The sequence below is a fragment of the Enhydra lutris genome, unplaced genomic scaffold (genome assembly GCF_002288905.1).
Source record: "Enhydra lutris kenyoni isolate GAN:26980312 unplaced genomic scaffold, ASM228890v2 scaffoldscaffold5, whole genome shotgun sequence".
Classification (NCBI taxonomy): domain Eukaryota; kingdom Metazoa; phylum Chordata; class Mammalia; order Carnivora; family Mustelidae; genus Enhydra; species Enhydra lutris.
In genome coordinates this window covers 12,777,517-12,793,019 of record NW_019154089.1, presented here as the reverse complement: position 1 = coordinate 12,793,019, position 15,503 = coordinate 12,777,517, and the positions used below count along the sequence as shown (strand labels likewise).

Below are 15,503 nucleotides of genomic sequence, written 5' to 3'. Positions count from 1 at the left end.
TGTGCGAGTCAGCCTTCTCTCCAGGAGAGTCAGCTGTACGCGAGCCTTTTGGCAGGGAATGGAAGTCGTTCATTCTGTCTTAGCTCCAGTGAGGGACGGGCCTGTTTTCTGTGTGGAATACGTTGGAGCTTCCCCACTAATGTGAAGAAGGGAGGGCTCATCTGTCTTGATTCCATTTCCCAGGATGAACCAGTTGCTGAAGGTGGAGTGTTGCCACCATGGTCCCCGAGATCACAGCATTTGGCCTTCATTGTCATTTTAGTCAGCATTTATTTAGTACCTTCTTTCTGCTAGGAGCGTGGATCTTGAAGCTGAAGTCTTGGGGAGTGTTATAAAGAATCCAGTGTGCCACACGGTTCCCAGAGCTCTTAGTAACAGAACGGAATCAAAAGCATTGGAAACTTTGCAGCAGGTGTTTCCCATTGGACTCCAGGAGCTCCCCTGCAGGGAATATTGAAGATCTCAGAACTGCTACCAGTTATGCAAAATTTCCTGCCCAGTAGCTAAAGCTTTCGAGGAACCACTGTTTCCTTTTTAAAAAAATAATCCCTACTGTAGGAAAGGTGCTCTTTCTAAAAGTTCGGCAAAGCGAAGTTCCCTCTCCCTGACTGCCTTTGTGATTTTTCAGTATGGTTTTAACTTAAGTTGGAGCCACTCTTGTTTTCAGGAGGTTGCTCAGAGAAGTACAGTCTTTAAAACCACCATACCTGAGGAGGAGGAGGAGGAGGAGGAAGCACCTGAAGTGCTTGCAGAAGAAGAACTTTTCCATCAGCAGGTATTACTTTCACATATTTAAGTTTTATTGACAGAAATATGGATAAACCAAAATCAATAGTGAGGTGGTTTTTTTTTTCCCCCGTTACTTGCTGAACCATGTAAGTGATTGGCCAGTTGGTGTTGGTTCGTTTTTCCTGAGGGTGTTAGTCAAGAGAGCACATTAGAGCGTGGGAGAATACATTAGCATATCTTTTAAAACATTTGTTTTCTAATGATGTCACATTTCAGTTTTGTTTTATAGTGTACCTAGTATGTTCAGGTAGGGCCTGTATATCACTTACAAATATGTATGTATGGGTTGGAATGCATGCTCAAAAAAGAGTTCTGTTAAAGAGAAGTTTAGATCACTAACTTAGAGTATCTGCATATAAACTTTAAAAACCAGAGTAATACTCAACTGCAGTGGGAAACAAAATCCTTGCTATATTAGGTTTCTAATCATCTAATTACAAGATAGATTTTAGCTGATGCTTGGGCTTTTGAGAGCACTTGAAATAAAGAAACTCCAAATTTGATTTTAATTAATTAAATTGGAATTATTAATAAGTAATGAGCGTTCAGTTTATGTTCTCAAGCTGTTTGAGTCAGATGATTAATCAGAATTCTTACCCTTATCCTTGTAAGACTTTGTCTCTGTATCTGCAAATTTATAAATCTCTGTTTTACTTCACTGGCCCCAGTCCTACTCCAAAAAACATTCTTGTATGTGGTTAGCCCCCAGGGTTGAGAACCACTGGACGTGGGTTGTATGAGGTAGAATGAAGTTTTGCATACTTCCTCATACGTTTTGGAGGACTATTTAAGAACAGATACTTTTTAAGTTTAGCTTGAACAAGAAAACAAGGACAAGATCCATTTCCTACCCTTGCTGGAAAGCGTTATAACGACTGGAAGTACAGTAACAGTGTAAGAGAGGTCTCAGTGCGGGACAAGTGGCTCACAGTAGGAGTTGGAGCAGGCAGATGGCAGCGACAAGGCCACAGGAAGAGTTAAGATCTCCAGGAAGTGTGCTTGTGTGGTGTTCTGAAGGACTGGCAGTGTTCTGAGTATTGAGGACAGGCATTGGTGTTCTGCGGATATTTGAGTTACATGTTGGCTGCCTTAACATATACCCCAGAGCTTAGTGCTGTAGACCAGTTTCTTACTTGCCGTGATGGTAGTTTGACTGGGCTCAGCTGGGCACTTAGTTCTTTTGGTCCACGTGATGGAGAGTGACGTTAATGCTGCGGTTGCATTCAGCTGAGATCATGGCTGGGGCTGGAAGGTTCTCCCTATTTCTCTCCATGTTCCTTTATCTTTCAGTAGTTTAGCCCAAGCTTAATTATAACATAGCAGCTGGCTTCCAGGAGGGTGAAAAGGATCTCTAAAAGGTAAGGCTCATATTCTCATAGCCGAAGTGAGTCTCTAGGCCATCTCCAGTTCCGGGTGAGAGTAAATACTCTTCAGCTCTTGATGGGAGGAGTGGCAGAGTCTGTGATGGTCCTTCGTTCACCACAGGGGATGTGTCAAGACTTGGGCACCAAGCGTATCTGTCCAGTTGTGCCGGAGGGTGTGTGTCAGACATATAGGAAATGGGAGCTTGGCGGTAAGTGTGCAGTCGGGATGCCTGGGCAGGTAGCGTCTGCACACTGCCGAGCCAGGGAGACCCTGAGACCGAATCCGCAGTCGACTCGAGAAGGCAGACTGCAGAGACGCGGAGGGACTGTGTGCGTGGAGGTTCATGGAGATGCAGGGACGGAACTTGAGTGGGGAGAGAAGGAAAAGAGGTCAGATGGGTGAGGCTTTTAGCTTTTGTGATCAGGGTAGGTAGTGACTTCAAGGTTTAAAAGAGGGAAGATGAAAGAGTAGATATTTTGACTTTGTATTAGAGAATTGGTCCAGTCGCCTTTCGAATTGATTAGAGGGGGGTTTTTTGTGACCTTCAACAAGCCAGTTTCAGCCCAGTCTGGCAGTAAGTCACAAGTTGGACTGTGAGGGAGGGAGCCATTTTGACTTCACATTTGAGGGTGAAGCCAGAGCACGTGCTCTGGGATGTGTAAGCGGAGGACCAAGCCTGTCAGGGTCCCTGATGTGGTTCCAAATTGAACCTGCTGACCTCCTGTTTCCCAAGTTATAAAAGGAGGTTATTTACTGAACAGCAGCTTTCAACTTCAGCTGCATATTATAATTACTTAGGGAGCTTTAAAATTACATATAAATAGATACACTTCCCCATTTAAATGAGAAATTCTCATTTAGTTGGTCTAGGGACCTAGATCAGATTTTTTTTTTTAAGCTCCTCTGGATCCGAATGTGCAGCTGGAGTTCAGTGTCGCTGTTCTCAAATTTATTGGAAGGAGTCTGTAAGAAAAGGTTAGAAAGGGTATGTGAGAGATGATAAGGATTCATTCGCAGTCAGGTAATACGGATTTGTCCTTTCTCTGCCTTAGTTGAAAGTAGTGTTATCTACTTTCTTAGCACTGATCTTCTTTCTCCTTTGCCTCATCAGGGAACCACAAGAGCATCCAACAGAAGCTGTGCAATTATGTAGACCTCTCAAGTCAACAGTCTTCCTCCAAATAAAGAAGCATGGTAATCCTTACCAACATGCAGTGCAGAGCCTTCTCAGAAGCACAGAATATTTTTGTATTTCCTTTATGTGAATTTTTAAACTGCGAATCTGATGGCCTTAATTTCCTTTTTTGACACTGAAAGTTTTGTAAAAGAAACCATATCCATACACTTTGTTGCAAGATGTGAATTATTGACACTGAACTAACTGTGTACTGTTTGGGAAGGGTTCCTCAAATTTTTGACATTTTTTTGTATGTGTGTTTTTTTAAGTTCTTATGAGAAGGGGAGGGAGGGTAAATAAACCACTGTGTGTCTGGGTATAATCTGAAGATTGCTCCATCTAGATTAGCAATCTGCTCTTGATTACTCTCTGCTATATATAACGGTGCTGTGAGGGGGGGGCATTTTTCAATATATCGAACTTTTGTACTGAATTTTTGTAATAAACAATCAAGGCTACAAAAAATTTTTTTTAATAGAAAAGAGAAATTTTGTAAGAAGGCAATATTAACCTAATCATCATGTAAGCACTCTTGGATGAAGGATTCCACAAAACTTTGTTTTATGGTTACTTCTCTTAGATTCTGAATTCATGCGGGGATGGGGGGTGGGAGGGAAGGGTTTCTCTTAAAACGCATTAGCTGTGTTTTTAAAGATAGTGTAACTTGCTTTAATTTCCTATGTTACATTAACAAATAAACGCTGTTTTAATATTAATCTACTGTCTTTTTTAACTTTAGTTAAAGCCTGATTTGGGGGGGAAATACTATCTTGGTTTTGCTTTTCATAAAAAATAATTTGGCTGCTTGTTTAGGCTAGTTGGTTTCTTTAAGCTTTGATGATGAAGAAGATAAATAGACTGTATTTGTGTTCTGGTGTCTTCCCCACCCCTTTTCAGTACTCTGTTGTCATTACTAACGGTAGTAACGATAATAAGAGCAGTGGTAATAGCTAAGGTTTTGGAGCCAGGCCTTGTGTGCAGTGCTTTATATTTTTGAGCTTATTAACAATAAGACCTTTCAAAATCTCTTCACATAGGAAAGCCAAACAGGAACAGGGACAGTGGCAAAGGATGCTGAGGAAGACATTCCTCTCAAAGGAAGAAGATGGAGATAATACCTAGAATCTAGTTTGACTGTCCTGTAAAGTAGAGAAGAGATACTGACAACAGGGACCCTCTAGGGGATGAAGGTGTGAGTGCTCTGACGTAGGTAGGTGTGTGCTGTGGGCCGCTTGGTTGTGTGTGGGGGTGACTAGGCCGTCATTTGTTAGGGGCTTGGGGCGTTTTTGTCATGAGATTGCTTTAGCCAAGTATGTTCATCTTAGAGAAAGTGGAAAGTCTGGACAATCCTTAGAGAAGACATGATCAGTTTCGGAAGCCAACCCAGAGTCAGTGTTTGGTTTTCCCTTAAAATATTCCTGCGGGAAGCTGTGCAAAGACTACCAGCTTTCCCTTGAAAATAACTCACAAAGTCTCAAAATTACTGTGCTCTGCAGATTTACTGCAGACTCTGGTGCCGTCACAGACACAAGATAAATGCCAGGGGGGGATGCTCTGTCTGGTGAAGCAGATAAAATGATCACTTCTCAACACAGATGGATCTTCAGAATGAGAATGTCCCTGTGGATGGCCAGCCCCGGCTTAGAACCGTTTTGCCACAAGATGGGGTTCTTGTCCTCAGAATACACTCGGGATACTTTACTGCTAGGTAAACGAGGTGCTGGAAGGCACACTTGCAGGAGGTAGGTGTTAGGAAGCATTGGCGCCTGTAACCTGGATGCGTCGTGCCTGCTCCAGTGACACAGATGTCTGTCTCGTGAGTTAGAGTGAAAATCCAGGCCCTGTTAGCACAGGGTGTGATGTCCCTGGACATGTAGCAAGCCAGACACTTACTCAGTCTGACAAAGTTGAGACTAAATTGAGGTTTTCAGGAAGCAAGCAGCACTGTGTCTGTCCCCGCTGAGTGGGAGAGGCAAAGGGTCCGAGCCCCTGTTGCCCCTGCATCTTCTCTGTGTTGTCACATTTGAGGAGCTTACGGGTATGTTCCTGGATTATCAAACTATTTTACAAGCACGTAATTTCCCCTTCATTTTGTCTTTGGTGTTCTGGTTTCCACCACTATTTAGACAGGGTTGTTGTTCTTGTTCTTTGTTTATTTGTTTAAGTAGGCTCCATGCACAGTGTAGAGTGCTGTGCGGGGCTTGAACTCATAACCCTGAGATCAAGACCTGACCTGAGACCAAGAGTTGGGTGCTTAACTGACTGAGCCACTGGACAGGGATTTTATTCATTTGTTCATTCATTCATTCATTCATTCATTCCTCTTATGTGTAGGTCTCATCTCTCTTTTCTTCATTAAGAAAATTCAGGGTGTTCTTATTTTGTTGAATCATCTCTTTCCTGTTCAGTGTTCTTCCCTTTGGTGATTTCTTTTAGATTTATATTTAACCTATTCTCTTTCATATCTTTTTTGTTTTAAAGATTTTATTTATTCATTAGAGAGAGAGTAGGAGAAGCAGACTCCCTGCTAGGCAAGGAGCCCAATGTGGGGCTCCATCCCAAGACCCCAGGATTGTGACCTGAGCTGAAGGCAGACTCTTAACCAACTGAGCCACCCAGTGCCCCCTTTCATATCTTTTACATTTCTCTGTATTCTCAGTAACTTCTTTGTATTTATCTCACTAATCTTGTTCTCAGCCTTATTTTTTTTTTATCCTTATTGAATTTGTAATTTCATTGACTATACTTTTCATTTCTGGAATTATCTTTGATTCTTTTTCAGATTTGCCCTTTTTTCAACTCTTCTTCCTTTTGTTTTTCTTCCTTTTAAAGAGTTTTTCTAATCACACTTGTTCTACAGTTTCTCTTCTTTGTCCCTGAGTTCTTGAAATTGTAATTTTTCTGTTCGCTGCAGAGAAAGGAATGGTTTACTTTGTCATGGGGTTTTTAGGATTGTGAACTTTTCTTCAGCAGGGGTTGTTTATTTTGTGAGTGGTTTGTATCCCTACCGTACAGAGTAATTTGGGGGTTTCCTGTGCCAGCTCCCCAGTGATGATAGTGGACTGGACCTTTGTTGCCGTTTACTCCTATTGCGGTGGTGAAAAATGCTCTCGGCTGCTGGTGCGTGGGTCTTCTTGGTTACTTAGAGGTCGCTTGTACCTGCCGCCTCCAGTCCCCCATCAGAAGTTTGGCTTTGCTCTGGGCCTGCTGGCTCGCTGGAGTGGGAGGTGTGGGAGCACCTGATGGTTCTCAGCCTTTTGCAGCGGGCTCCCTTCTGGGTCCTGCCCGTGAGTGGAGTGCGTGCCGTGTTTCTTACCCCGACCTCCATCCCTACACTGAATGCTTGCTCCTTTATGGCACCTAGGTAGTTTTTGTTCTTATTTTAAGCTTGGCTCTGTATTACAACAGAGATTTAGTTAGAGTTTATCAGGTTTACCCTGGAAGAAGCGGTCCTCCTTGCCGGCTTATTCCCACATCGCACATCAGTACAAACATCAGCACACTTATTTACATATGTGTATGTGTATGTATTTTGAAAGAGATGATTATTCTAACTCATGTTCCTTGTGGTTTCAATTTCTCACCCACCATCCCTTCCATGAAATCTTAAATTACAAAGAAAGTTCTTTGAATGCCCTTTCTTTTCCTGGCCAAATCACATGTTAAAAACAAAATAGGAAATTGAAAAGGATCTTTAAATAACCCCTGCTTGTGAATCACTGGCTTCTAAACAAAATGCAGATCTTTTTAGTTCTGTTTCGGGAAGGAGCAGCATAGGAATGAATTTTAGGAGGTACCACCAAAGGAGAATGACTTGAACCTCTGACTCCAGGTTTTGGTATTTCCACGAGAGTTACCTGGGAAAACCCAGAATTCCCCAGAATTCTGAAATGGGGAAGACTCCTTCCCTCTCCTGCCAGAAAGGAAAAGGCACAGAAGGACAATATTTAGTATTCTGTGTTTCTGCCATTTGCCTGTTTTGCTAATGAGATACTCAGAACTGAACTGATGGCAAAATACATGTACAACTCACAGAAGTTGTATTTCAAGGTGTAGGGAGAGCGTCACGTGAATGTGCTGAATGGGGAAGAGTCTGAATGGGGAGAGTCGCTAATCATTGGTGGACAGTAGGGGGAGTGGGCGTGGCTTGGTCGGGCAGACTGAGGGTGGAGGACGATCAGAGAGGCTGACTCAGAGAGGCTGAAGGGTGGCCAGTCGGCTCTGGAGGCCCACACCTAGTGTGTGAATTCCCTCCATGCCCCCCTCCTACTGTGACGTCTTTTCCTTCATTTCCAGCAACACAGTAGATCCTGTCTTCTGCTGACTTTTCTCCAGAGGCACGAATGCACCTCAGTGTGAGGAGGCAGCCTGTTCAGTAGCTTAATTACTTTCTGGCGATAAAGCACACACATGCGTCAGATGACGTGACTGCTTCCTCCACCAATCTGAATTGGAATTCATCGGAACTGGAGTTGGAATTCTCCGCTCAGGTGCCGGCCAAGTTTGCTCTTAGAGAGAAATGAAGCTCTTGTTCCATTTCAGTAATTTTCGTCCCTCCTTTGGCTGTGTTATTGCTCCTGATGGGCCCTGGTCAGGAGGTTCTAAAGATTTCTCTGCCTCCTTTATATCATTTTCTTAATCATTGGTTTTGATATCTTTGATCTAGAATAAGAAAATCCTCCCTTGCCTTTTAAGCCTTTCTTTGGGGGTACACTGAGTCCACAGCCTTAGTGCCTCATCCTCTCAGCCCCCAAGGCCTCCCCCAAGTTTCTGGATTTCCCCGCATGTTCTGTGTTGGGGGCCCAGCCCCCCCGAGAACTGTGCTGACTCAGAAATACCTTCACCAGTGCTTTTTTTTCCCCTCAGTGTTTGTGACACAATCTGGATAATTCTTGTTTGTTGAATGCACTGGAGTGTTTCTCTGACCACCTTCCATACAGGCCCGTGTGCTACAACTTAACTTCTGTTCCCAGTGTTGCCTGGAGTGTCACTGTGTCCCCAGAGGGATGCGGGGGAGCTCTGCTGAGCAGGTCCCGTCTGGCCAAAGCTGGCTGAGAGTGGTTTCCATATGACTCATTCATTGTCCCGTTTCCCCAGCTTGGAGTCCCAGAACCCTTGTGTTCCTTTTCCCTTCTTTTCCCCCCTTGCTCTACATTTGAGCCAGGGAGATTCCCGGCTCACACCAGCCTTCACCAAGTGCTACTTTCTGAGTTAGCCGTGGCAGCTGGAACATTCCCTTCCGAAGACCGGGATTGTGAAACGACCCAGCCTTCCCACGCCACGTACTGTCAGCTCCCCACTCCTCTGTTAGGCCACCTTCCAGCCAGTGTCAAGAGGGAACGGAACCCAGGCTCTATTTGGGGCCAGGATTTTCCTATGATTCATTTTCCCAGTTGCCAGTTTCTTTTATGTTCTTCTCCTGCTGAGAGAAAAACTGGAAATGTGAACCTTAGAAAAGAATGAGCCGAAGATGATACAGGAGTGGAGTGCCTGTTGCGTAATCACCATCAGTCCCTGTCACAAAGACCACCAGGGACCTGGCCTGCATTCAGGGCTGTGGCCGGGGGTCCCCAGGAACAGTGCTCCTGTGTACAAATCTGGGAAGGGGGACTTCTGTGGAGAAGGAAGGGGTTGGGCACAGAGGAGGATATTTGGGTGACTTGGGCTGGCCTGCAGGAGCCTGGGAAACTTTGGGGACCTGGTTAAGAGAGAGTGGCCGTCGCAGGGTTCTTGAAGTGCAGTGCTGACCCTCAAAGTTACCTGACATATGGTTCGCGGTACTGCCCTGGCTAAGGGGTATCCCTTGTGTTGCTGAGGCACTAACCGGCCCAGGAGTTAGCTCGTTTATTCACTCAGTGACCATTCCCCGGGGGATTCGGTTCTGCCCAGCGCTGCTGGAAATACCAAGATGAGAGATCCAGTTGTATTCAGGGGAGCTCAGTCTGTTCGCCCAGGTCTCTATCTGACAGCTCTGCCAACTTTATCCCAGGAGCTGTCAGAAAATAATTTATGGAACGAGTTTACAAATGAAAAAGGTGCTATTCATTGTCAAAAATGAATGGGAACAGTTCCAACTGTCAGATAGTCCCCAAATCCCCATTTCCAGTCTCTGTTGTTTCAAATGTTCCTCAAATGAGCGGCGAGTATAATAAATATGATTTGCATGGTGCCCCGTAGAAAACGCTTTTGTGCTGATGAGCTGCCCTGAATGTCTCCGGCCGCAAAGCCATAGCTGAGTGAGGGGCAGGCCAGGAGGACCGGCTTCCCACAGCCTGTGCTCTGGCTCCATGTCCCCTCCCAGAGCTCATTGTGCTGCAGGACGTGCTTTTCTTTCTTTCTTTACTTTTTTTTTTTAAGATTTTATTTATTTATTTATTTATTTGACAGAGAGCGAGAGATACAAGCAGGCAGAACAGCAGAGGAAGCGGAAGAAGCAGGCTCCCCACTGGCCAGGGAACCCGGTGTGGGGCTCAATCCCAGGACCCTGGGATCATGACCTGAGCTGAAGGCAGTTGCTTAACCAACTGAGCCCCCCAGGTCCCCCAGGATGTGCTTTTCTTGACATCAGGGAGGTAATGTTGCCTTGTGATGTCAAAGTCTCCCCTGGGGGAGAGTCACCACTAGGTAAGCTAAGCAGAGGTGCTAGAGACTCGGCAAGTCCTGGAAAGCAGGCTGGGCCTCAGCGGAGCCATGTGTTCATTGTGTATCTGGGAACTGTGGAAAGTGTCCCGGGGTGCATACAAGTAGCCCCACTTTTCCTACTAGAGGGGGCAGGCTCCAAATAACAGGAATGATTGGAACTGGTGATTCAGCCCTGATACGAAAGGAAGTTAAAACAAAAAAAAATTTTTTTTTACTGATAAGAGGATTAACCATTCTGTGAAACATTCCAAGTGTAGTTCTGGGTCATGTTCCAAGTTTGTACTTCCCCACATGGGGTGGAGGGCCCAGACAGGCTGGGAAGAGACGTGGAAGCATTGCTTTCACCTTGGAACTAGCTTTGTGAATGGGAACCCCTGGACACGCTTGGGGCTGCCAAGTGCGGTCGTGAGAAAGCTGGCGTTCCTGCTTCTCTCTTTCCCTCACCCTGAGACTCAGCCCCATGACGGGGTGTCGACAGGAGAATTAAATTAGATTGTGTAGAAAGATCACACCAAGATAGTAGGTCTAAGTAAATAAATAATAATTTAAAACCAATGATTACTTTGGAATTTTTTTTGAAGATTCACTTATGTGAGAGAGAGAGCAGGGTGGAGGGGCCAAGGGAGAGAGAGAGAGAATTTGAAGCAGACTCCCTGCTAAGCGTGGAGCCCCCACAGGGGGCTCGATCCCACAATCCTGAGATCATGACCTGTGCCGAAACGAAGAGTCCGACGCTCAACCTACTGGGTCACCCAGGTGCCCCTGGAATTTTTGGCTCAGGGTATTGGAAAGGAGGGTGAGATTTTCTTTACAAAATGGCAGGGCCGTCCACGGCTCTTAGTGTTGGAAATCCACACATGAGAACAGCACCGGTCAGAGTTCACGTTTCTCCCCGTCAGCTCAGTAGTTGAGCTAGGAAAGCCATTGGGAATGCCAGATGCACCAGATTTTATCATTTCTTGAATAAATATTAATTCATCAGACGTTTCCAGAGCGCTTACTGGGCGCTATGCAGTGTGCTAGGCCCCAGACAGTGTTGTATAATCTCGTCCTGATGCTCATGGAGCTCACACTCTGTGTGGGCATCCAGCAAATCCTCACACAGTTACATGAAGCCACAGCTGTGGACGGATCACACAGCAGTCTCGGGGCAACTGGCTGTCCTCTGGGGAGATGGCTATTAGGACAGCATGTCTAGGTGGAAGCTATGTTTCAAAGACAAGCTCTCCCCTTGGAAGAACTCAGCTGCACAGACCTTCACAATCGCGATGGGTGTGATTTTCACTGTGTTCAAATTCTTTGACTTCCTTGTGGGATGACTGGAGTTTCTTTGGAAACCGTGGCCACCACCTCTCATAGGATTAGCTAAGGGGACCTCAGGGGGTACTGAAAGGCCATTTCTCTCTAGTCCTGGGTCAGTCAGATTGCCAGCCCAGGGCTCTCTCGTGCAGGTGGAGGCAGAAAGGTAAAGAGTCATCAGGTCCCAGGCGGGTATCTGCACCAGCCGTAGCCCGGCCCGTTTCCCTGGTCTCCTGGACCGAGGGTCTTGGACCTGAAATTTACAGGCACCCAATTCAGGTGTCGAGGTCAGTGACTGTTTCCATGCACGGAGACTGAGCCCAGCTCTGGCAAGTACTTCCGCAGCTGCTGAGCAGAATCAGAATCCTCCTGAGGCTCTCTCAGGCTCCACTCTACCTGCTCTAATAGGGGATTTGGGCTGGAAGCACCTGGAAATTTGGAGTTTTGGGGTCTACAGCTGTCCAAAGCTAGGCTTTGTGAGTCCTCCATGGAGGGAAACCCATACCTGAGAGGGGATCATTCCCCAGCCCCCACTGCCACCCCACACCTGGGTGAAGATGTGCCTGTGAAAGCAACCTCAGGTTTGAGGAATAGCAACATCTGCCCTTTCCTTTTTGGAACACTGAGTATTATTTGAGGGGGGATGACAGCTTCCCAGTTAGAAGCTTTGGGAAGTGCACTTGGGTTTTCCTGTTCTAAACAAATGTCAGCTCCCCCCTGCAGAGGTCCCCAATGTACTGATTCATTTCAGATCAGTCCAGCACCCCATCCTGCGGCTTGCCTCCCCTGCGTGGAGGTGCCACCCCCCTGGCAGGTCCCCCTCTGTTTCCTTGGGAAGCAGACATTGTGAGCTGTGTCAGTACCCGGGACAGGCTGGCTGTATCCACGCCTCCGGCCCTGTGGCTCCAAACCAAAGATGACAGTGGCAGTCCCGGTGCCCCACGTGCTCAGGGCTCGAGCGGGACATGAAGAGGATTTCTAGAAAACATTTGGCAATCACTTTGGAGTTTTCCGTCGAGACCCAAACACTGAGAAAATGGCTCGCGCCAGTTGGCCATCATCCTCTCTCTACTCTCCTCGTGCCGGGCCCTGCTCGCTTCGGGGACGCAGAATGCCCACCTGCTGGGCTTCAGCCCCAGGGCTGAGATGGCGGGGTTTCGCTCGCCCTTGAGGTTGGCTGTGGTTGACTGCAGGTTTTTATTTAAAGAAAGGACAGTTCAAGCCTTCAGCTGGGAAAGGGGATTGAAGGGTCCCCCTGCGGAGCCTCGGGCGGAGTCTTGCAGCATGTGACCGGCTGGCCGTGCCCTCCCCTCTGCACCCAGGGGGCCAGAAGTAACTGTGCGCCTCTGGCCCCTCTTGACTGAAATGCTGGGTGGGGTCTGGGAAGCACTGAATTATGAAATAAAGTGAGGCGTTTGGGGAGCTGTTGTCATCCTTGGCATGCGTCCTAAGTTACCGTAATGAGAGCAGACCTCCTGTAACGGGGGCCGCAGGGCGCCCTGATCTGCTTAAGCAATTTGTTGTTTCGCGCGGATCTTCCGCAGGCTGGGCAGGCGGCGGCTGACCCCATGCAAATAGCTTTGGCTGGTTTCAGGCGAGAGACAAGTGAATAATGTTCCCTGATGCTGTTTCTGTCGGGGAGGCGAGGAGCTGACGGGATTCCAGAAGGCTCCGTGCGAAGGGGCCTTTTCCGTTCCAAGAAGTGCTGGGTGTGGCAGTGCAATGCGTTGACTTGTGCCTTTGGCAGATTGTCCCCATCTGGGGTCGCGTGAGCCGTGTTGTGTTTAGCAGAGTCACCAGGAGCTTGTGGAGGCAGATGTATCCTCTCCTTATCTCTGATCCCCTGACCCCCGTGGGGCATGCGGCCATTTCTTCCCCGAATTCTCCCTGGGTTCACTGTTGATTCTCACACCTGTGGCCTCCTTCTCTTTCCCCCTCAAGCACCCTTGTCCCAGGCACTTCCTCCTGGAGGGGTGCTGGTCCTAGCTACAGGGAACTGTCTTTGGGAGTGTGGGAGAGGAGGAGAGGGGATGAGGGGGTTTTAGAGGGCTTAACCTCGATTTTGACCATGAAGGCAGCTGCTTTGTCCCAGATTCTTGAAATGCTGTGTGTGTGACAGGAACTTTTTACACGTGTATGTATGTGGGCGTGTATTTTCTGGTTCAGAATAACTTCTTAAATTGGTAAGTTTTCTGCTAAGAGAAGAACTCCAGTTTTAGTCCTCTGTCTAGGTGTTCTTTTCTTTCTTTTTTTTTTTTTTAAAGATTTTTATTTATTTATTTGACAGAGATCACAAGTAGGCAGAGAGGCAGGCAGAGAGAGAGGAAGGGAAGCAGGCTCCCTGCTGAGCAGACAGCCCGATGCGGGACTCGATCCCAGGACCCCGGGATCATGACCTGAGCCGAAGGCAGCGGCTTAACCCACTGAGCCACCCAGGCGCCCCCTTTTCTTTCTTTTTAAAAAGATTTTATTTATTTTAGAGAGAGTAAGAGAGAGCATGAGTGGGAAGAGGGGCAGAGGGAGAGAGATCCTCATGCCGACTCCATGCCGAATGGAGACCCCGACTAGCGGGCTCGATCTCTTGACCCTGAGATCATAACCTGAGCCCAAACCAAGAGCTGGAGCTTCCTTATCTAGGTTCTTAATGCATTTTGGACCTTCCTGAGGTTTGATGCACAAAGCTTTCTCATTTTGGCCTTTGGGTGGCACAACTCTGTCACGCCCTGGGGCACAAGGCACATCCTCTTGGTCCCCTGTTGGGATGGACCCAGGGATGTGCCCCCAGGGTGGCCCCCCCTGCTGGGCCGCTGGGGTCTCTCGGCCGCTACCAACCATCGGGAGGACTGTTAATGATCCGGGGCCAGGGAAGTCTGGCTCAGTGTGATGTGGCTTCCCGCGGGCTCCTCCTGGCCATCTGCACATCTCCTGGGTTTCCTGCCCTGCCCTGGCATTGCACCGAGGAAACACCAAGAATGCACTAACGGAAACCATCCCTCTCACCCCCAAAGCCACAGCAAGCCAGGCATGCGGAAGCGCACCACAGCCACATGCTTTATTCAAGCAGAATCAGGACTCCAGGGGGTTCGCGACCATGTCTGTGTTTGCAGGGGGTGAGGGGTGGTGCTGGCTCTGTCAGAACTCTGTGCTATGGGGGGCGGGAGGGGAGCCTCACTGGCGCTCTCCTCTCTCGGCTGGACTTGTAGTTTCTAAGTCAGATGCTGGGAGGCCGGTTGGCCTTCCGTGTGCGATGGGAAGGAAAGCATCGATCCGGCTCAGAACCCGGGACATCCTTCTCTGACCTTCTCCAGCCCGTGTGTGCTGTGTGCTCACAGTCCGTGCTGGATCCTGGGCCTCTGCTTCAGCGTGGCAGACACTGGCTCAGTTGGCCTCAGCCACATGCGGCATCTCTGAGGACAAGTGACTGCCTTTGAACATGCAGTCCCTGGTTCACAGACATCCTGGGTGTCTCCCGTGCAGGTGAGCCTCTTACCCCCACTGTGCTAGCTGCGGCCACCCCCTTTGGCTACCCCCTCTGGCTCTCTGGTCTCAGCTTCCAGGCAATACTTGCGTCGGGCAGCTTGGCCCAACTTCTACCTTTTTTTTTTTTTTTTAAAGATTTTATTTACTTATTTGAGAGAGAGAGAGAGAGAGTGAGCCAGAGAGAGAGAGCATGAGCAGGCGGGAGGGGCAGAAGGAGAGGGAGAAGCAGGCTTCTCCCAGGGATAGAGCACAATGTGGGGCTCTATCCCAGGGCCCTGGGATCATGACCTGAACTGAAGGCAGCCACTTAACCAACTGAGTCACCCAGGCGCCGTCCATCTTCTACTTTTTAAGTAACTTTTTACAATGGAAAGATTTAAGCATCTGTAAAAGCAGAGAGAATAGGATAGTCAACCCTGTGTGCCCATTACCCAGCTTCAGCTGTTACCCCGTATGGCCAATCTGGTTTCTTCGGTGCTCCCTCCCCTCCCTGTACTGCCATCTGCTGGATAATTTTAAAGCAAATCCCAGATACTGCAAAACTTCATAATTCCTTCAAAATGTATCTCCAAGAGACAGAGACTTTTCATAAATGTAACCATAATTCTACTATCATACCTAAAACAATTTCTTTTTTTTTTTTAAAGATTTACTTATTTATTTACTTGAGAGAAAGAGAGAATGTAAGCCCGAGGTGGGAGAGGGCCAATGGGAGAGGGAGCATCTCAAGCAGACTCCCTGCTGAGCGGGG

The 15,503-nt window shown here is 47.6% G+C and overlaps 1 protein-coding gene across 2 annotated transcripts in view; it reads left to right on the top strand.

Annotated features, from left to right (window-relative positions):
• LOC111141164 (lamin B1) overlaps nucleotides 1–4,128 on the top strand; it is a 53,486-nt gene extending 49,358 nt beyond the window's left edge. For both annotated transcript variants that reach the window (XM_022493529.1, XM_022493530.1), the window contains exons 10-11: nucleotides 668–775; nucleotides 3,266–4,128. In XM_022493529.1, the coding sequence (XP_022349237.1) occupies nucleotides 668–775; nucleotides 3,266–3,307 (150 nt within the window). In that variant the 3' untranslated portion in view covers nucleotides 3,308–4,128. The remainder of the gene's footprint in view (nucleotides 1–667; nucleotides 776–3,265) is intronic.
• The last annotated feature ends 11,375 nt before the right edge of the window (nucleotides 4,129–15,503 follow it).